Consider the following 21,735-nt stretch of genomic DNA (forward strand, 5'->3'; position numbering starts at 1 on the left):
GTGCAGTATTATCATAAGGAGGCGTATACTTGGAATACAGAGAAGGAATGACGGGAAAAGGAGAGGCAGAGGATGTCTAGGAGCGAGGAAGACGATGAGCTTGAGTTGGTTAAAAATGGGGGGGAAAAGGGAGATGGTTTGTTAAAGAAGAATGGTATAAAGTGTAAGCAGAGTGAGCTGAAGACAGGAGGAGAAAGGGAAGTGAATGAGGGCGAAGTATCAGAGGTGGTAGGTGTGGTGAAGTTCTCGGAGCCCAAGGCTTGCACCGAGGGTCAGGATAAAGATGAGTCACAGAAGTGAAGTTTTTTGAAAAGTGGAACCTTGCCTTTTGGCGGATCCATTTGTGGTTTCAGGGTGGGTGAAAACAGAGTTCGGTGCTGTGGAATCGGCGAAGTGGTCTTGTGATAATTGTTTGTGTAACTGTTGGTCAGAGGGAGAAGGCGCTCGTGAATTGTTTCGCTCTCAAGAAAATGGCGCCATTGAAAGGAGAGATTACTGGGGTAGCAGTAAATGTAAAAGTTGACCAACTGAAGGGAAAGATTCCAGGTGTTTGTGATGCTTGTCGTTTGGTGCGACGCAGACAGGGTGGCAAGAGTGGTGAAACAGAAGTCATTTTCGGTTCTTTTGAGTTTTGATGTTGAGTCTTTGCCCGACAAAGTGATGTTAGGATAGATAAGTTATCCTGTACAAGCTTTTGTGCCAAATACATTACGTTGTTACAGGTGTCAAGCTTATGGGCATGTGGCAGCAGTGTGTAGGAGGGAGGTTCCTAGGTGTGAGAAGTGTGCAGAAGAGCATGAGACAAAGGAATGTGTAGCATTGGGGAAAGTAGTGGTATGTGTTAATTTTAGGGGTGCCAATGGGGCTGGGGATCAGAAATGTCCCGTGCGAGAGAGGCAGGTTGAGGTTTCCAGGGTTCGAGTAGTGCAGATGGAACGTAAGTCGCAGAAAATTGAGGTTGTGGTGGCAGCTGCAGAGAGTTATTTGGGTGTGCGAGACTTGACATCAGAAGAGTTACAGGGTGTGTTAAGTGGTGATGTCCCATCCTCTCAGGTTGCTGGCATGAGGTAGGACTAAATATATTTAAATAGTGGAGTAGGGTGGTGGTATTGTTTTATTTTTGTTTAGTGTTGTGTTAGATGGTAGGGTATTTGTTTATTTATTTCAAGCAAGGTATAAGGGAGTTATACTCCAGTCTAGTAGGTGGCGGCAATGCAACATATTGGATGCCAACTACCGTTAAACCTCATCGAAGAAGAAAAATACTATGACTGAAGCAAATGTAAGTAATTATAACGTCATAATGAATCATGCATAAACAATGTACAGTTGAGAGGAATATGTTAGTTAATGTAAAGACAAACGATTATGCATTTTTTTGTTTGTCATAAAGCTAATTTACAAAAATCGCTATCTTGCAAGCTAGCTGACTAGTTAACATTAACCCAACTAGCTGGCTAGCTTTATGGTGTTGTGACATCAGTGTGAAATTGTAATTCTGGTTGTTTAATGAAACAACTCGTGAAACAACCAGCAAACCAGGCTGTCATATTGTGAAACAGTGGATGTAAAGAATCTAGCTAGCTAAAGCATTTACTGCAAATTGATTGTACAATTTTGTAAGCTTGCCTTGCAATCCAGCTGAAGTAACATAGCAAGCTAACTCTTTTCTTGCTTATTGTGCAGTGGATGATTAAAATACCTGTATGCCTATGGATGGATGTGTAGGCGATCTGTGTATTGACCCTAAAACGTTTGGTATATTAGTTCAGAACCTAGCTATGAACCTATCATAGCTAACCAATTGTATCAACTTCATTAATGACGCCTATGGATTGAGTAGAATATTATATAACTTTGTGCCAAGGATGCTAGTCGAATATACATGTAGTTATTACTGTAACAGTATAACTTTACGTCGTCCCCTCGCCCCGACACGGGCGCGAACCAGGGACCCTCTGCACACATCAACAACGGTTGCCCACGAAGCACGGTCGTTACCCATCGCTCCACAAAAGCCGCGGCCCTTGCAGAGCAAGGGGCAACACTACATATTGGTTTCAGAGCAAGTGACGTAACTGATTGAAATGCTACTAGCGCGTACCCGCTAACTAGCTAGCCATTTCACATCCGTTACACTCACCCCCCTTTCAACCTCCTCCTTTTCCGCAGCAACCAGTGATCCGGGTCAACAGCATCAATGTAACAGTATAACTTTAGTACGTCCCCTCGCCCCGACACGGGCGCGAACCAGGGACCCTCTGCACACATCAACAACTGACACCCACGAAGCATCGTTACCCATCGCTCCACAAAAGCCGCGGCCCTTGCAGAGCAAGGGGCAACACTACATATTGGTTTCAGAGCAAGTGACGTAACTGATTGAAATGCTACTAGCGCGTACCCGCTAACTAGCTAGCCATTTCACATCCGTTACATTACCATACATGATATCCCGACATTGTAGCCTGTACATTTGATATATTCACTGATCATGTACTCTACTTTGGCAAATAAAGGTGCAGTTCAGGTATGAATGTCTGAGATTCTTTTTCAGTCATATCCAATACCAGGAGTGTCAAACTCCATTCTTTGAATGATGCTTTGTCTGCATGTATGTATTACAATTATACACTACAACAGTATTTACCAATCCTGGTCTTGGGACATCAATGGTTACACATTGTAACTATGCAATAGACTAGTTAAATCTTTGTCATTCATACATCAATAGAATTTAAAAAACAGTACACTACACTTCCTATGCATCATGTAAATACTGTAAAATCGGTTCATCTCAATATCTAATTTCCTTCATCTGCATTGATCTGATACACAGGATAGGTGTTGTATTTCATCACATGAGGAACTTCATTATCCAAGGGTTATAAATACATAATCCATGCATTATAAATATAATTGTAATATTATATTATAAATAAAATTTCAATCTGTACTTCAATGCACATCTGGTGTGCATTATAAAAACAGAGTGTAACGATGTGCGCTGGGAGCAAGTTCAGGGAGTGAGTGTTTTAATACATAAAACACAAACAACGCACAGACATGACACTGGAACAGAAACAATAAGGCCTGGGGAAGGAACAAAAGGGAGTGACATATATAGGGAAGGTAATCAGGGAAGTGATGGAGTCCAGGTGAGCCTGATGATGCGCAGGTGCGCGCAAGGATGGTGGTGACAGGTGTGTGCCATAACGAGCAGCCTGGTGACCTAGAGGCCGGAGAGGGTGCACACGTGATACAGAGGAAGAAAGAGGAGGTGGCGAGAGAGGTGTAAAAGACAAAGGGAAAGAGGTAAGAACAGGAGCAGGGAAGACGGCATATGATTAATGAATCAGAGCTACCCTAATATTCTCTCAGTTCATCACAATTACATAAGTGTCTAGTGGTGTCTCCTAACCAGCCTTGGGCTCCCAGTCGGCCCGAAGGTTATTTTAAGAGCATGGCGATGACGGGACTGGGGGTTCGCATCCTCTCTCACATCAAAACATACCTGCAGACGAGTGACAGATGGAGAGAGATGGCGGTTGATTTTTTTTTATTCTAACACCGTCAGTCATCATAATCATGAGGTGAAATGCAAAACTGAACTTAGATCATTAAATCTGTGACTACTACTACAACTATCTTTATTTTAATATAAAGCATCTCTTTAATAATACTTCCTGTTGACCCAACCAAGTGACCTCTCACCTCTGATCATGCTGTCCCCTCTATGTAGCCAGTTCAATGCGGGAGGGGTTCATCGACACAGCTGATATAACCTAGATGATTTAGGGAGAAGGGGAGATAGGGATGAAGTGAAGGAGATTGATTGTTATTGAGAAAATAAGGTTGTTAAAGAGACAGTGTTCAACAGGAATCTCTGTGTGGCCTCACCTGGAGTCCAAACTGACTGGATGCAGAGTACTTTATGCTGAAAAACATGCACAGACACACGACTTAAAATAGCCTGTTTTGTTTTTGTGCAGACATCGCAACCTTACCTAAACAGCACCCTCACCTGAGAAGTAGAAATCAAAGGGAGAGAAACTTGGAATTGAATAAATGCAGTTGACATTGGTAAGTAAATGGAAGAATACTGTTATTGCAATGTGGATGGCTTATAAAGAGCCTTTGGTTGTGCATAGTGTAGTCTATGGTGTTGCCAGTGAACAGCACCCTCTTCGAAGAAGTAGGTGAAGATGTCCGGCACACGGATTGCCTCTCCTGCTGCGTTGTTGGACCCCATCCTTCAAACATCCTGCAGAGCAGCAGACTTCTCCTCTGGCACACGGCGGCGAGCTGCAGATCCCCTCCTGGTCCTCGTGTCCATCATCATGAAGTTATGCAGGATACAGGTAGCCTTCACATGCCTGAATTCCCCCAGGAGGCATTCCCAGATAGCACTGGTCACCCAACCTTGCAGTGCCCTACACGGTAACTGTAGGCAATCGTTTTGCAGGAATCTCCAGTTACAAGGTATCTGTCGGAATATGGAAGACAATCTCATTATTCAACTTTTACATCACCAGGTCATTGTGGATTATTAAAGTATAATATCCCTTATAGCAAATCATGATAACATTGGATAGATAGATGCATGTGCACACACGTACATGTGTAGCATGTGACAATAGCAGGATCATATCAAGGATAGCATCACAAATGAATATATAAATACCACTTGACGATGAGTTGATCATTTGAATCAGCTGTGTAGTGCTAAGGCAAAAACAAAAATGTGCACCCCTTTGAGTCCCCAGGACCAGGAATGAGAAACACTGCTATTTATTGGGACCTCTTAATCTGCAGACATGCTTTCACAGCTCTCTGTATCTGACGACAGTAAATCTCACAAGAAACAGACTTAATTATACTCAAATTAGACCGCACTGAATATTATGTTACTATTATCTCCGTCCTCACTTCTAGGAACTACACAAAAGTACCTGCCCTATCCAGAATAGCCTACTCTCTCACTATGACAGTTGGGGCAGCTATCCTTTCACCCTCCTCCATGGCTGTTAGCTAGTTACCTACAAATGCATTTCGAGTTTTTTTAGTCATAAAGATAGCTAGCTAATATGAAGTTAGGTTGCTGGTGATATTTAATTCAATTAGCTAGTTATCTATACACTGTGTAAAGTTGGCTAGATAGCCAGCTAGCTACGTTAGCAGCTCATTTGAGTTAGCCTGCACTGTAACTAGTTAGCTAATAATACATACTAGCTTTTATATCTTCAGGTGGCAATAGTAATTAGAGTCAGCTGCTTCTTGACGAGGGGGCGGGGTCAGCTCTCCAATCATCAATTAGCCATTGAGTCGACCAATCAGCTGGTTGGGGAGAACTCAGGAGATATAAAAGCCAGTGTTCTGTTCAGAAGAGAAATCATTAGACAGAGAGAGGATAGGCAGAGTGAGATCATTGAAGGCTGAGGAATGCAGAGAGTTTGATTGTGAGAGAGATATTTGCTGAGAGAGGAGGCTGATGGCTTTGGGGTAATTTACTGTGTTAGTTGTTGCTGGGAGCAGTTGGTATTTTTTATTTATTTTTATTTATTTTACCGTTATTTTACCAGGTAAGTTGACTGAGAACACGTTCTCATTTGCAGCAACGACCTGGGGAATAGTTACAGGGGAGAGGACGGGGGATGAATGAGCCAATTATAAACTGTGATTATAAACTGTATATTCTGTGAGTTTGTTGCTCAGTCAGACAGAGCCTCATTGATGTCCTGTGTTTCTGAGTGTTTGTGAAATTGTTAATAATTATTCTGTTTCATTTGTTCCCAGGGGGGAAGGGGAAGGCACCATGGGAGTGCTTAGGCAAGAGGCCCGCGGGCATACCCGTAGTATATTCAATGTCTAGGCACACTAGGTAAGACGTGGGCGGACCACCCCCTGTATTTTGGTTAGGGCACCAGGTGGTGCTAAGATAGGTAAGTAGTGGGTAGGCAGGTTAGATATTTACTTTCTTTGCTTTGGTTCCGTCCAGCCCCTTTTCCCCAAAATACCGTTTAAGGAAATAAATCCTAGTAAGCGGTCAATTCTGCCTTTTGTCATCCTTTCTCGCACCTACAGTCCATACCTCTGTTGCTTCACGTTGAGTTGTAGCAGGGTGTTGCGTTCCCTCTTCAGAGGCGTGCGTAACATAATAACATAATGGGGGCTCATCCGGGATTTGAACCCGGGACCTCTCGCACCCCCAAGCGAGAATCATACCATAGGGGTATGTTTCAACTGTATATCACATTGCTACATGCTGCTGTTTAGGAGTTTGACTGACAGGGGGGATGAAAGAGTGGTTATCTGTTCAGCTTACACTGAGGAACCCTGTTGCATCTGGCTGAGGGGAGAAGCTGAAACTTTGGGTGGTGTACATGGGAGGGGTCTGACATTTTCTTGGCCTATCTCATGATTGTTTGTTCATAAACAGTCTGCAGTGATGGGTGCTACCTCACACCCATCACTTGCCAAGGCAGCAGCTACTCCTCCTGGGGTTTGGTGAAATTAAGGCAGTTATACCATTTTTAAAAACACAATATATTCATTACAGAATTCACAAGTGTGTGCCCTCAGGCCTATACTCCACTACCACATATCTACAACTCAAAATCCATGTGTACGTGTATGCATTGTGTATGAATGTGTTTGTGTTGCTTCACAGTCCCAGCTGTTCCATAACATGTATTTTTACCAGCTTTTTAAATCTGCTTCTAGCATCAGTTGCCTGATGTGGAAGAGTTCCATTTAGTCATGGTTCTGTTGTACTGTGCGCTTCCCAGTCTGTTCTGGACTTGGGGACTGTGAAGAGACCTCTGGTAGCATGTCTTGTGGGGTATGCATGGGTGTCCGGTACCTTCATCTTGTCAACACCTCTTACAAAAACAAGTAATTAAGACACTCTTCCACTGTAAACCATGAGAGATTGACATGCATGTCATTGTTAGCTCTCCGTGTACTTTTAAGGGCCAGCCGTGCTGGTGTTCTGAGCCAACTGCAATTTTCCCAAGTCCCTCGTATATTTGATGGATTCCTAGCCAAAGCATAAGTGGCTGAGATACCTTTCCGTCCATTGATATGTAGTCGCAAAGCCCTTAAATATGTTCACAGATCAATTATCTGGGGGAATTCTCTTTAGATACCTGTGAGTAGCCAGAGTATACCAGAAACACGGGCCAATTGAAAAGACACTTAACCAGCTTGATAGAGCTGCAGCCTCTGATCATTATTCTTCCAACCAATTTTGTCACTCCTATGTGACGTCCTTCAACCGTCAGTGCAGACTGAACAGTCACCGGCGCAAAAATAATTACAGGACGACAAGTTCTTATTTCAAAACTGGTTTGTTTGGAATGTTGTGACAGGTTTACATTGTATTGGCCAACAAAGAATAAGATATCTATCTATGCATACATTATTTTATTTTTTAAACACTCACCTTCAGAATTTCAAAATGCAAGCGCATGCAGCACCATCCTAATATTTCATGTCATCTGCCTGAGAACCGCGAGTAAAAATACACAATTGCTAAATGTAATGTCAACACTTTCTCAAAGTCCATATGTCAATGATCAGTAGCCTACTCGGTCTTCAAACTCCACACTCATTCAAAACTCAAATGACACAGGGGCCAATAGGTAGAGCTTATTAAAGAGCAGTGATACTAGCAAGAGCAGTGTGCAGGTTTCCTCGTTCCCCCCCTCTTATTCAACAGTTACCATGCACCTGCAAAAAAGAGCTCAGATGTGCGAGTTCCTTTCGAATTACTTTGAGAAACACTGAAATTAAACTTCAAATTTAGAAATACTATGGCCAGTTATACAAACATGTCACGACACTGGACTTCAAGGAATTTTATTGTAGCAGTACAAATCCACAATTACTTAGATTTCTGACTCTGTGCCTGTGCCTTAAGAACCTTGACAACGATCTTCTGTTCCTCAATCAGGAAAGCTCGCTTGATCCTGTGGTAGACAGAAGGGTGAACATTAGTCAATCAGGTAACAGTTGTTCAGGCATTTTTTGCTTAATACAAATTCTGACCAAATACCAATAAATGTAAAACAAAATCTAATGAATCATGTCGCAAGAGACCAATGCCTTCAATGTAGATTGTAGAAACACAACCCTCAATTTATTGCACACAGGAAGTTTCACTACTTTTAAAAGCCCACCCCAGGATAAATCAACTAAATGGAACAAAACCATTTAGTTAACTAGAGTCTAATATGTTGGGGGGGGAATCGTACTATGGATCATTTAGCTATCTGATTTTAGGACCTCTTTAGGTATACATGTTTCTTTATTATAAAAATATTGAATTTGTCCTTTACTACTATAGCCGAGAGAAACGTAATTCATAAATTGCAAAGGCAGTCAAAATAAATCACAAAAAACAAGGATTTGAAAGGTCTGTCCTATATCTAGGAGACTAAGAAAGCTCAGGAGAGATAGATATATATATTTTAAAAACACATTTTTACCCCTTTTTTTGGGTAGGCACAAAACGACCTTCATACTTCCATACATTTTTAATAACTTGTGGGGGTTGTAGAGCAAACGGAGAAACACTAGCGTGTTTGTGAAAATCTCCCCTTTCCACAGTGGGTCAAACCAGTCTGACGCTACAGACGCTTTCGTGAGAAGCCCGAGTTTCGGGACGTCTCATGGTCTGACAAACACTGCTCTGTGCCACCTTTAACTGCAAATGCGGAAGTGTGACACTGGTGGATTGAAACACACCCAATGCAACAAAAAAAAACTGATCTCTAGCTTAAACAGAATTTGATTGGGATATTTTTGGTTAATTAACTTAGATTGATGCTCCGGTGCATCAATCATCTCTAGGGGGTTAAGGATGGAAATGAAACTACAGCTGGTGCCTTGAATGTAATAACACCTTACTGGCATAGTCCAATATGCAAGTAAACCGAGCCAGAACTGCCCAAGGGGCAGGAGCCCTGTATCGTGAGGCAGCTTGGTGTATTAAGAGCAAATGGACAGGATGCCCTCAATGCTGAGTCAAGCAGAGTCTCATTTTTAGAGTCTTTGATACAACTCAACTGAGAATCAAACCCTTCTCTCAGCATGTACACTAACCACAAGTCCACCGAGTTGATACTCCAATATGAACCATATTCATTACTGAGGAGACATTGCAAACTACGGCCCCATACAGAAACAACCCCTAACCACATCATGTAGCTCTGAATAGGCATGGAAGTAGTTCCATCAACTATCACCAATATTCTGGGTGGAGATATTGCCTATTTATCCAACCGTTTCAGATCTACACTTGTGTCTAGGGGTTGTTTCCAGAGAGTATAAGAAAAATTTGCAAACAAAATGTACTCCTTTATTCTGGCCAAAACACCAATGCAATTGAATAAAGTAGTTTAATTGAAGACCCATTTTGCTAGATGTGCGTTGAATCAAACCGCACATGTCATCCAACAGAAACAACACGTAGACATTTTCTACAAAGGCGGTGTTGGGGATATGCTTTCTTACCTGTCGCGCACACACTTGGCACACATGGCTCCACCGTAGGCTCTGCTGACGTGCTTCTTGGTTTTTGAGAGCCTCATCAGGACCTGGGGTCTCACCGCCCGGATCTTTAAGACAAAGAAATGCTTGTGAGCACAGGCATAACACACAAACCTGAACCCAGGGTTATATTCAGGAGAAACCAGCGTTGCACGGTATACCGAAACTTTGGTAATTCAACCTGGGAAACTGTTCGGTACTAGAGTATAATTCCTCTTAGTACTTCTGTCAAATGTGTCTCATGTAGTCTACTGATTTGAGAGAGGATCAAGTCCGTCAGCGCAGTCGATGTCCCCTTAACACAAGAGCACCATACCTGCTCCACTTACTCATTGCTAGCTCTAGCCTGTCCTGAGGAACCAATGCACTCACTGGGAATTTGGGCTGCGTCACCACTTATGTTGCACAGAAATTAACACGCTTGAATAATATACCACGGCCGGAACAAATGTTGAAAATGTCAATTACTGTTCACAAGACAATGTCCCATTACAGGCTCAAACACTTTACAATGCAAGATAACAGCAGCTTCCAGCTTTGTACACCAACTTACCTTACTAGCAAACAGCTGAAGCTAACATCAATTCAGTACCCCAGTACCTTGTTTGCGATAAACCTTTTCAAAGCTGATTGTAACCAAAAACGATTAATTCACTTAATCTCCCCGTCACGTCTCTCCCAGTCTAGATCTTTGATCGAGACTCAAACTGAGTGTGTGTGTTGGAATAAAGATAGATCTTAAAGAGAAAGTGTACACTTTTATAAAAGATTGTTTCTATGCAAATGTTGAGAAGTACAATAAAATAAGTTGAAGAGAAAGATACTTATCTGTAGCCCCATGAAATAAGCCAAAACAAGCTAAAGCCAATGCACACTTGTTGAATATGCATTCACCTGTATTGTAAATGGATTTCCCCAGTTTATCAATAGACTAGATTTAACATTCAAATAACTGATTACCATACCATCATGTTACGTAGTTATATTTGTAAAAAACAAAGTAAAATTGATTGCATGTATTGATTCATTAATGCATGCAAAAACCAAACATTTCATATGCAATGAAATTGAACTCAAAAGATCTGTCTGGATCAAGTGCCATTTTGGCATTCGACGTAGTCCGGGACCTGCACCCATCCTTAGGGCACATTCGAACCAATGTGTAAAAAAAGACAGCAATGGTTTTAAGTGGAAGCAGTCTGTTGAGGGTGGCTAATATTGTGTTGTGCTCAGCCTGAAAAGTTGTGATGCATTATCAAATAATTTCTCTCCACCAAACTACACTGTCTGACATGCATTTTGGTTGAGGTACCCTTATGCACAGTTCAGACACAGAATTTATGGCCAGTCGAACTGAATACAAATTAAGAGTGGGCTGGCACGGTTAAGAGCTTTACTTACTCCGCGCAGTCTACCAGGGCAGATTCCGCATGCGGACTTGGGGGCCTTGCCCACCTTCTTGGTGTACAGGTACACAATGCGGTTACCAGGAGTCCGGGACCTGCAAACAGGGTCATACACAATGCAAAGTTGTCCACAATATTTAGAGAGGGATAAAAACATTCCAGAAACAGTTGTTCCTACCTCCTATTTAAAATCAATAGCCATAACTAGGTATAACCATGTGCAAACCAGTACAACTTACTAGGAACAACCAATTAGTTTAGGTCATGAGAAATGCCAGGCAATGTAATAACTAACAATGACAAAGAGGCTAAAGAAATGGCATAGCAGCCAAGGGAATTGCAATGCAATTCGGTAGATAAAGATAATGTTACTTACAGCCTAGTTTTGTTGGAGGCAGTGTTGTAGGACAACCTACGACGGTAAGTCAAGCGCTGGACCATGTTGATACCTGTAAATACATAACAGTTTGCAGGACAGTAGAATACATTGTTCACCGATTGATTTGCTACATAACTAAATAGCTAAATAAACGAACTAGTTAGCTAGTTTGGGGAATGCGGATGGAGTCAACATGACTGATCAATGCTACTAGCAAAAATGCTTAATACCCAAAAAACGAATCAACGAAGAACATTTTACTTGCATGTATACACCTTTCTTTGGCAATTTAAACAATACTACCTCCGGTAGTAAAACCACTTAAACGGTAATGCGTTTTGTTACCAAAATTGACTTATTTCTGCTTTGGGCTAAACGTTACTGAAGGCATGATACTAAGAAGCGACAAGACAGTACTAGGATAAGGAATCATTAAATATTTTCAATAATGTGTTTACGGTTTCTAACACTGTGGAAAAATTGTATTTGAAATACTATTTGTCATATTATAACAACAGATTACAGCAGATTCTTTTGACATAAAATGTGCGAGGAAATATAGGCCTCCATACCTGCTATTACCGTTACCGGAAGAGGAAGAACCAAAGAAGTTGCTCTGAAATGTTAAGTTCTCAACACCGGATATTTCCTCAACTTCTTATAATATGCTGCCACCTAGTGACGATTGTGTGACCTCCCATTGAGACGCCCGCAACATTGTTTAGGTGATTTTAGAATACCTAAACGATTATAATTAAAAGTTCCATGTAGCCAGTTATTTAACTTGTGGCCCGCCATCCAACTATCAAATCAAATTCAATTTTTGTGGTCACATACACATGGTTGGCAGATGTTAATGTGAGTGTAGTGAAACACTTGTGCTTCTAGTTCCAACAGTGCAGTAATATCTAACAAGTACTGAACAATTTCACAACAACTACCTAATACACACAAATGTAAAGGGATGGCTGTCTCTGTATTAGTGATGGCTATTTAACAGTCTGATAGCCTTGAGAGAAGCTGTTTTTCAGTCTCTCGGTCCCAGCGTTGATGCACCTGTACTGACCTCGTCTTCTGAATGGTAGCAGGGTGAACGGGCAGTGGCTCGGGTGGTTGTTGTCCTTGATGATCTTCTTGGCCTTCCTGTGACATCGGGTGTTGTAGGTGTTCTGGAGGGCAGGTAGTTTGCCCCCGGTGATCCGTTGTGCAGACCACACCACCCTCTGAAGAGCCTTGCGGTTGTGGGCGGTGCAGTTGCCGTACCAGGCGGTGATACGGCCCGACAGGATGCTCTCAATTGTGCATATATACACGTTTTTGAGGGTTCTAGGTGACAAGACACATTTCTTCAGGCTCCTGAGGTTGAAGAGGTGCTGCTGCGCCTTCTTCACTACACTGTCTGTGTGGGTGGACCATTTCAGTTTGTCCGTGATATGTTCGCAGAGGAACTTAAAACTTTCCACCTTCTCCAATACTGTTCAAATCGATGTGGATGGGGGTGCTCCCTCTGCTGTTTCCTAAAGTCTACGATCATCTCCTTTGTTTTGTTGACGTTGAGTGAGAGGTTGTTTTCCTGACACCACACTCTGAGTGCCCTCACCTCCTCCCTTGTCGTTGTTGGTAATCAAGCCTATAAGCTATAAAGGGATAGTTTTGTTGTTTTCATTTAAACATTTTCATTAAATCGATTTTAATCCGAACTAAAGTTTTGTTGCTAAGGATTTCACGATTTCACTAAAGGTTAGCCTTTACGACTGGGACTGCAAGTTTGTGTTCCTTTTTTTGCGTGGATTCCGCGAGTGCTAGCTGGCTGTACTACAGACACCTGTCATCGTCGTGGGAAAGACTCATTGTTATCTTTTCGTAAAACAACTGGTTGCAGTAAAGAGCCAATCTGGATACTAAGGAGATCCTGAGGGAAATCGACGAGTACCAACAGCTTTACGCTATAGAGGAACAACATACTCCTTCATGGAAAGATCCGACCACCTCACAAAATAACTTTAACCCGACAAAAAAAAGAAAAACATCAGCCTCAGGAAAACCGGCATTAATTGTAAAAACACTGCCACTTCTTGTCATTCAAATGTACTTTTTATTATGTTTTATTTTGAATTTTTTTTCTTTATTACTTTATCTTTGACCATTATTCTATCTCTCACACAGCAACTCCCCTCCCACTTGTCTCCAATTCCAAAATACCAACCCTCAGCTTCCCTCAGCCCATCCCATCTACATCTGCTGGCCACCCACTTCGGGTTTCTACGCAACACATATCTTTCACCTATGCTGTGATGTTTAACATACAATTTCAATCTATCTAATCGAATAAGAATCCACAGATTGCGAGTTGAAGATAAATACTTTTACTAAGAGTATTAGTAATTTACTGACCCGGTCTCTCCAGATCTCCTAACAGTACTATTTCTAGGGTCAATTTTAGATCAATGCTATGCATTTTCAGCCATTCCTGAACCTGAGACCAGAAACAGGCTACCTGAGGGCAATACCAAAATAAATGGTCTATTGATTCTGTATGCTCACAACAAAATCTGCAGAGCTTCGATGATTTTATGCCCCAAATATTCAACATTTTGTTGGTGGCAAGAATTCTATATAATCATTTTAGCTGAAAAGCACGAAGTCTTGAACATAGATTAATCAGTTTTTTCTTACCCAGAAAGACTCACAGCTGTAATCACTGCCAAAGGTGATTCTAACATGACTCAGGGGTGTGAATACTTATGGAAATGCAATATTTCTGTATTTAATTTTCAATTCATTTGCTAAAATGTCTAAAAACATGTTTTCACTTTGTCATTATAGGCTATTGTGTGTAGATGTGTGAGAGAAAAAAAAGTATTTTGAATCAATTTTGAATTCAGGCTGTAACACAACAACATGTGGAATAAGTCAAGGGGTATAAGTACTTTCTGAAGGCACTGTAGGTCAGGCAGGGGTCTGGTTCTTGCAGTACTGTTATCCTGTTCATTTTTGGCACCAAGCAGAACTATAGTTGGGCGAATTTTGAAAAAGTGGGAAACTTTGCGTTTTTGTCTTCTGTAACCTCTTTTGACATCTATCCAACATATTAGCCCAACACATATTAGCCCATCTACATGGGCACCTCTTGGTATAGGATTAATATTGGAATTGGAATTTCCAAAAAGTGCAAGGTCATCTTCAAATTAGCATGTTTAACATCCTAAATGCTGTACTGCAAAGTCATCCTCAACTCCCTTTTCTAAAAAAGCTTTTTAGGTGTTCATCAATATGAGTTTTTTGTTAATGTGAGAGAAAAAAAATCCCTTACTCTTGTGCCTTACATAATGCAGGCCACTACGGGTAAGCCATATTTGTAATGAGGTTGATAAAACAAGACATGCCACAAGAGTTCTCTTCACAATCCCCAAGTCCAGAACAGACTATGGGAGGCACACAGTACCTCATAGAGCCATAACTACATGGAACACTATTCCACATCAAGTAACTGATGCAAGTAGTAAAATTAGATTTCAAAAACAGATTAAAAAACACCTTATGGAACAGCGGGGACTGTGAAGCAACACAAACATTGGCACATACACATGCATATACACACACACACACACGATAACATAGGCCCTATACATACACATTAGTACTGTAGATATGTGTAGTGTTGGAGTAGGGGCCTGAGGGCACACAGTGTGTTGTGAAATATGTGAATGTATTGTAATGTTTTTAAAGTTGTATAAACTGCCTTTAATTTTGCTGGACCTCAGGAAGAGTAGCTGCTGCTTTGGCAGCAGCTAATGGGGATCCATAATAAATGCAAATATTTTATCAGCAATCTGCTGGCCATATGTACTGTAAATATAAGAATAATAGCTCAAAATGGTTCCTAATATTAGCTCCTCAAAACTGCTTTGTCACAGGCAGAAATTTTCCAAATTCTGCCAACAGCTTGGCATCCTTTAAATTTCTTGTAAAAGCACACGTCACTGAACTGTGTGACACCATTGGCACATTGAAAGGTCTATTCAACTAAGCTCACTGTCAGGATTCCCATTATATTTGGCATGACCAGGTGTAACTACTAGTACTTTGATAAATGTTTTCTATCCAGCACTTGCTCTTAGTCAATGGATGTGCATATGCAACCTCATTTGCACTTTATTATGTATAAACTGGAGAATAAACTGGATGAGCTCCGTTCAAGACTATCCTACCAACGGGACATTAAAAACTTGAATATCTCATGTTTCACAGAGTCTGGCTGAACGACGACATAGTTAATATACAGTTGGCTGGGTTTTCCGTGCATCGGCAAGACAGAACAGCTACCTCCGGTAAGATGAGGGGTGTGTCTGTGTCTATCTGTCAATAAGAGCTGGTGCTCTTAACTCTAGGTTTTGCTCACCTGAGGGAGAGTTCCTTATGATAAGCTGTAGACCACACTATCTATCCACCAAGAGAGTTTTCATCTATATTTTTCGTAGCTGGTTATTAACCACCACAAACCGACCTCAACAAGCTGTATAAAGCCATAAGCAAACAAGAAAATGCTCATCTAGAAGCGACGCTCCTAGTGGCCAGGGAGATTGATGCAGAAAATCTTACATTTGTTTGACCTCATTTCTACCAGCATGTCACATACAGTGGGGAGAACAAGTATTGGATACACTGCTGATTTTGCAGGTTTTCCTACTTACAAAGCATGTAGAGGTCTGTAATTTTTATCATAGGTACACTTCAACTGTGAGAGACGGAATCTAAAACAAAAATCCAGAAAATCACATTGTATGATTTTAAGTAATTAATTTGCATTTTTCAGTAGCATATTGTGAAATATTAATGTAATAAAACAGAATCATTAAAAGCTTTAAAGGAACCTGTAACCACACCTATAAAGCTTAAGAAAAGCCCATATACAAAATAAATAGACACACATTGTAATCCAGATGCATGCCTGGATAAGAAGTGTCAGAATCAATAGTTGCGCCACCAATATAATCGGTTCAGTGATTTGTAGAGTGTTAAATGATTTGTAGAGGTGGGAAAAAGCCCACCTCAAAGAAAGAACTTAGGGTGGGAAACGCTCGTGGCGCAAAGTATTGTGGAGTAACTACAATGTTGTTGATCCAGTTTTCTTTTATATCAACATTAAACTCTGTAACTGTTTTAAAGTCACCATTGGCCTCATGGTGAAATCTCTGAGCGGTTTCCTTCCTCTCCGGCAACTGAGTTAGGAAGGATGCCTGCATCTTTGTAGTGACTGGGTATATTGATGCCCCATCTAAAGTCATTCAAAAATCATGTTAAACACTATTATTGCATGCGACTTCATCCATGCGTCTTACAGTACGTGACTTGTTAAGCACATTTTTACTCCTGAACACAGTATTTAGGCTTGCCATAACAAAGGGGTTGAATACTTACTGACTCAAAACATTTCAGCTTTTAAGGTTTAATTAATTTGTAAAAATGTCTAAAAACATATTTCCACTTTGACATTATGGGGTATTGTGTGTAGACCAGTGACAAAACATCTCAATTTAATCAATTTTAAATTCAGACTATAACACAACAAAATGTGGAAAAAGTCAAGGGGTGTGAATACTTTCTGAAGACAATGTATATGTGAAATCGACTCTTGTGGCATTATGTTCTATAAGTGTCAATATCCCCAAAAAGTTTGAGTGTTTTGTTACAGATGTGGCCTTGGTGGATACTGGTGGATACTGTTGGTACTATTTCTAAGTATTTAAAACCTTTTCCGTCATCTGAATTTGTTATTTTATTTTAACCTGGATTGACCCCGGCCTCTGATCATTTGAAGAACATTTGCCTTTTCTTTAACCTGACTCAACTAAAATCCAAGCCTACAAGGATGAATGTAAGAAATCCAGCAAACTCCTCGCTGATTGACCTAATTTTTACAAATAGCCCCAACAAGTACGAGTGGTGTTTTTGCTAATGACATCAGTGATCACTGTCCTATTGCACGTATAAGAGATACAAAAGAGAGAAACATTGATCCTCGTATAATTAGGAAGATCAAACTCCTTAAAAAATATATGTTTATTGTCACATACTGTACACAGGATAGGTGCACTGAAATGTGTTGTTTTACAGGGTCAGCCATAGTAGTACGGTGCCCCTGGAGCAAATTATGATTTTGTGCCTTGCTCAAGGCCACATCAACAGATTCTTCACCTTGTCGGCTCGGGTATTTGAACCAGCGACCTTTCACTAATTGTATAGATTGCCCCTGTATTGTAACATGTTTCATCCACTAGATGGCAGTAATGTGCTAACACTACTGAAAGTTGACAGATTGCACTTGTATGAAGTTAGCTATTTCAAAGATTAACGTGAGCATAAAGCCCATTTTCCAATAGTTTTTTGTCTCAGAGAAAAACACAACAATCCCAGTCCTACTTTCAATGTAGAAAATCCTGCTAATTTTCCCCAGGTTGGAAAACTGAGCCATATTATTTACTGTTAAAACAAAAAAACACAAACACAAGAATTCAAGTGTTCAATCAATTTTATTTGTGAAGTGCCTTTGTAACAACATTGAAACAGAATGCTGTAAGAGCTTCTTTTTATACCAACAAAATGAAAACACACACACCCCAACTAGCAAGAGGTATGGTGTCACGGCCGTCAAAAGAAGTGGACCAAAGTGCAGCGTGGTGAGCGTACATTTCTCTTTTTATTTAATATGTCGCCAACAAAACAAAAAACAACCGTGAAGCTTTACAGGGCTTTAGTGCCACTAACAAAGATAACTACCCACACTGAAAAGAGGGAAAAGGGCTACCTAAGTATGATTCCCAATCAGAGACAACGATAGACAGCTGCCCCTGATTGAGAACCATACCTGGCCAAAACATAGAAATAAAGAAACATAGAAAACAAAGCATAGAATGCCCACCCCAAATCACACCATGACCAAACCAAATAGAGACATAAAAAGGCTCTCTAAGGTCAGGGCGTGACACATGGTCAGCAAGACGTGCTTCAAATGATGAAAACATCAGTAGCCTTAACATCATTAAAAGCACCAAGTGTGCTTGATAAATAGTGAAAAACAGCACAAAACAACAATGTCATTACAATCAAAATGTGTTGCGATCGACTGGTTGGTGACCATTGGAATAGATCAATACAATAGAAAGGCCTGCCCTGTTCTTCATTCACAATTGGTGATTACATAATTATGCATCGTTCGCCTCCCCTCGCTCATCAACTCACCCATTCTCCCCCTTTCTCCCCCATCAATCACAGTTTCAATAATCCATGCGATGATCCTAGGGAGCACAGAGGCTACACACACATGTTTCCAAATAAACACAGCCATCTGTAGGATGTCAATAGACGGTTGGGTCAAAAGAGAGTTGGGGTTAATACCATACCACATAAACTCACTCAACTAAATTCATAAATAAAAAAATATGTAGAGGATTTTCATAATGGGGATTTTTCTAATAATTTATTTGAGTTTCTATGCATTCCAATGAGTTGAATGAATTAAGTGATCCAAAAACCTTCGTAGCAAATACATTTTATTCCCTGTCTTCCTTCCAGGGTGGGACAGCTTCGTCTGAATGGCGACCACAGAAAGGAGGACTGCATCAGGACTGCATCACCTTAAGTGCACTTGATTACACAAGCTCACTGGGCCTCTCTGCCTCTCCTTAGTCCTGGCGTGTAATCTGCTGAGATTTAAACCTGCTGCTTCTGTTTAATAAATCCCACTGCGATTAAAATAGGATTAGAGCTCTGCTTTCACCCCTAATAACATTTCAGCATGAAACATATTTAGATTTATTTTTTGCCTGGTTCTCCCTCATTTTTTCACTCATTGACATTGCCCACGACAGGGACAGACTTCCAGTTCTTGGCCTATACCTTCTCTCTCCTCAGTGGCCCAGCAGGTCAATCCATAGTAGTCAGTCCATAGTAGCGTGGTCTAATGGAGATTAACCTTATAATACGGTGCACACTCTGTATCAATGCACCTGCCACTCACAGCAGATTTCTCAATGAGAGATAACGTCCACAGAGAATATGGAGATGGATTTGATGGCTTTTGTCCATCCATGTAAGATGTAATATAAACTCAGCAAAAAAAGAAACGTCCCTTTTTCAGGACCCTGTCTTTCAAAGATAATTTGTAAAAATCCAAATAACTTCACAGATCTTCATTGTAAAGGGTTTAAACACTGTTTCCCATGCTTGAACAATGAACCATGATAAATTAATGAACATGCACCTGTGGAACGGTCGTTAAGACACTAACAGCTTACAGACGGTAGGCAATTAAGGTCACAGTTATGAAAACTTAGGACATTAAAGAGGCCTTTCTACTGACTCTGCACAGGGTCCTTGCTCATCTGCGTGAACGTGCCTTAGGCATGCTGCAAGAAGGCATGAGGACTGCAGATGTGGCCAGGGTAATAAATTGCAATGTCCGTTCTATGAGACGCCTAAGACAGCGCTACAGGGAGACAGGACGGACAGCTGATTGTCCTCGCAGTGGCAGACCATGTGTAACAACACCTGCACAGGATTGGTACATCCGAACATCACACCTGCGGGACAGGTACAGGATGGCAACATCAACTGCCCGAGTTACACCAGCAACGCACAATCCCTCCATTAGTGCTCAGACAGTCTGCAATAGGCTGAGAGAGGCTGGACTGAGGGCTTGTAGGCCTATTGTAAGGCAGGTCCTCACCAGACATCACTGGCAACAATGTCGCCTATGGGCACAAACCCACCGTCGCTGGACCAGACAGGACTGGCAAAAAGTGCTCTTCACTGATGAGTCACGGGGTAACATCTCACAGCAAGAACTGTCAAATCTGGTGTAGTCCATATGGAGCAGATGAACTACAGTACTTAATGCAGCTGGTGGCCACAGCAGATACTGACTGTTACTTTTGATTGATTTGATTTGATTTTGATCCCCCCTTTTTTCAGGGACACATTATTCCATTTCTGTTAGTCACATGTCTGTGGAACTTGTTCAGTTTACGTCTCAGTTGTTGAATCTTATGTTCATACAAATATTTACACATGTTTAAGTTTGATGAAAATTAATGTTTTTCAATGTTCTTCTTTGTGATCCGAACACCTCAAACTTAGATTTGTCTGTCCATAACACTTTTTTCCAATCTTACTCTGTCCAGTGTCTGCGTTCTTTTGGCCATCTTAATGTTTTCTTTTTATTGGCCAGTCTGAGATATGGATTTTCTTTGCAAATCTGCCTAGAAGGCCAGCATCCCGGAGTCGCCTCATCACTGTTGACGTTGAGACTGGGGTTTTGCAGGTACTATTTAATGAAGCTGCCAGTTGAAGACTTGTGAGGCATCTGTTTCTCAAACTAGACACTCTAATGTACTTGTCATCTTGCTCAGTTGTGCACCGGGGCCTCCCACTCCTCTTTCTATTCTGGTTAGAGACAGTTTGCGCTGTTCTGTGAAGGGAGTAGTACACAGCGTTGTACGAGATCTTCAGTTTCTTGGCAATTTCTCACATGGAATAGCCTTCATTTCTCAGAACAAGAATAGAGTGACGAGTTTCGGAAGAAAGTTATTTGTTTTTGTCCATTTTGAGCCTGTAATTGAACCCACAAATGCTGATGCTCCAGATACTCAACTAGTCCAAAGAATGACAGTTTTATTGCTTCTTTAATCAGAACAACAGTTTTCAGCTGTGCTAATATAATTGGAAAAGGGTTTTCTAATGATCAGTTCGCCTTTTAAAATGATAAACGTGGATTAGCTAACACAACGTGCCATTGGAACATAGGAGTGATGGTTGCTGATAATGGTCCTCTGTACGTCAATGTAGATATTCCATTAAAAGTCAACCGTTTCCAGCTACAATAGTCATTTACAACATTAACAATGTCTACACTGTATTTCGGATCAATTTGATGTTATTTTAATGGACAAAAAATGATCTTTCTTTCAAAAACAAAGACATTTCTAAGTGACCCCAAACTTTTGAATGGTAGTGTGTGTGTGTGTGTGTGTGTACAGTCTGTGTGTGTGTGTACGACCCAAGATAGCAGTCGACGTGTGTTTTTGTCTTGTCCCGTCCTGTCCCGTGATTATATCGTTTTCTTCGTATATATTTAGTATATATTTTAATCTCACTTTCCATCTACGAACTGAATATACTCTCCTGCAACCCGCCTCACCCAATGTGGTACGGATCTGCTATTTTTATACTTTAGAATCGGAACACCCATCAGTAGCTAGCCAGCTAACTAGCTACTAGCTAATAGTCAGTTAGCCACTGCTAGCGGTCCTCACCGTTAACTCGGACATCAGCCAGCCTCAACCCAGTCAATTCCTGCCAGTCTGCACAGCGCGATATCAACACAGAGCATATCGGACT

The 21,735-nt window shown here is 41.1% G+C and overlaps 1 protein-coding gene and 1 long non-coding RNA gene across 2 annotated transcripts; both read right to left on the reverse strand.

Annotated features, from left to right (window-relative positions):
* Nucleotides 1-2,908: 2,908 nt before the first annotated feature.
* On the reverse strand, nt 2,909-5,373 carry LOC139561815 (uncharacterized). The gene is made up of 5 exons (XR_011672223.1): nt 4,685-5,373; nt 3,901-4,486; nt 3,715-3,785; nt 3,396-3,514; nt 2,909-3,232 (listed from the first exon to the last, which is right to left on the reverse strand). It is a non-coding gene; the product is annotated as an uncharacterized lncRNA (long non-coding RNA).
* Nucleotides 5,374-7,844: 2,471 nt separating this feature from the next.
* Nucleotides 7,845-12,036, reverse strand: rpl34 (ribosomal protein L34). The gene is made up of 5 exons (XM_071379034.1): nt 11,910-12,036; nt 11,335-11,407; nt 10,954-11,053; nt 9,517-9,620; nt 7,845-7,970 (listed from the first exon to the last, which is right to left on the reverse strand). The coding sequence occupies exons 2-5, from the start codon at nt 11,397-11,399 to the stop codon at nt 7,886-7,888; spliced, it is 354 nt and encodes a 117-aa protein (XP_071235135.1). The 5' UTR covers nt 11,400-11,407; nt 11,910-12,036; the 3' UTR covers nt 7,845-7,885.
* Nucleotides 12,037-21,735: the final 9,699 nt, after the last annotated feature.

Source organism: Salvelinus alpinus, chromosome 31 (genome assembly GCF_045679555.1).
Source record: "Salvelinus alpinus chromosome 31, SLU_Salpinus.1, whole genome shotgun sequence".
NCBI lineage: Eukaryota > Metazoa > Chordata > Actinopteri > Salmoniformes > Salmonidae > Salvelinus > Salvelinus alpinus.

What these genes read in the sequence shown, in the direction of transcription:
- rpl34 (XM_071379034.1), bottom strand. Translation starts at nt 11,399, where the DNA reads ATGGTCCAGCGCTTGACTTACCGTCGTAGGTTGTCCTACAACACTGCC. An exon ending in GCCCTGGTAGACTGCGCGGA is followed by an intron (nt 9,621 to 10,953) that starts GTAAGTAAAGCT and finishes TTTGTCTTAAAG; the next exon opens with ATCCGGGCGGTGAGACCCCA. An exon ending in GCCAAGTGTGTGCGCGACAG is followed by an intron (nt 7,971 to 9,516) that starts GTAAGAAAGCAT and finishes TGTCTACCACAG; the next exon opens with GATCAAGCGAGCTTTCCTGA.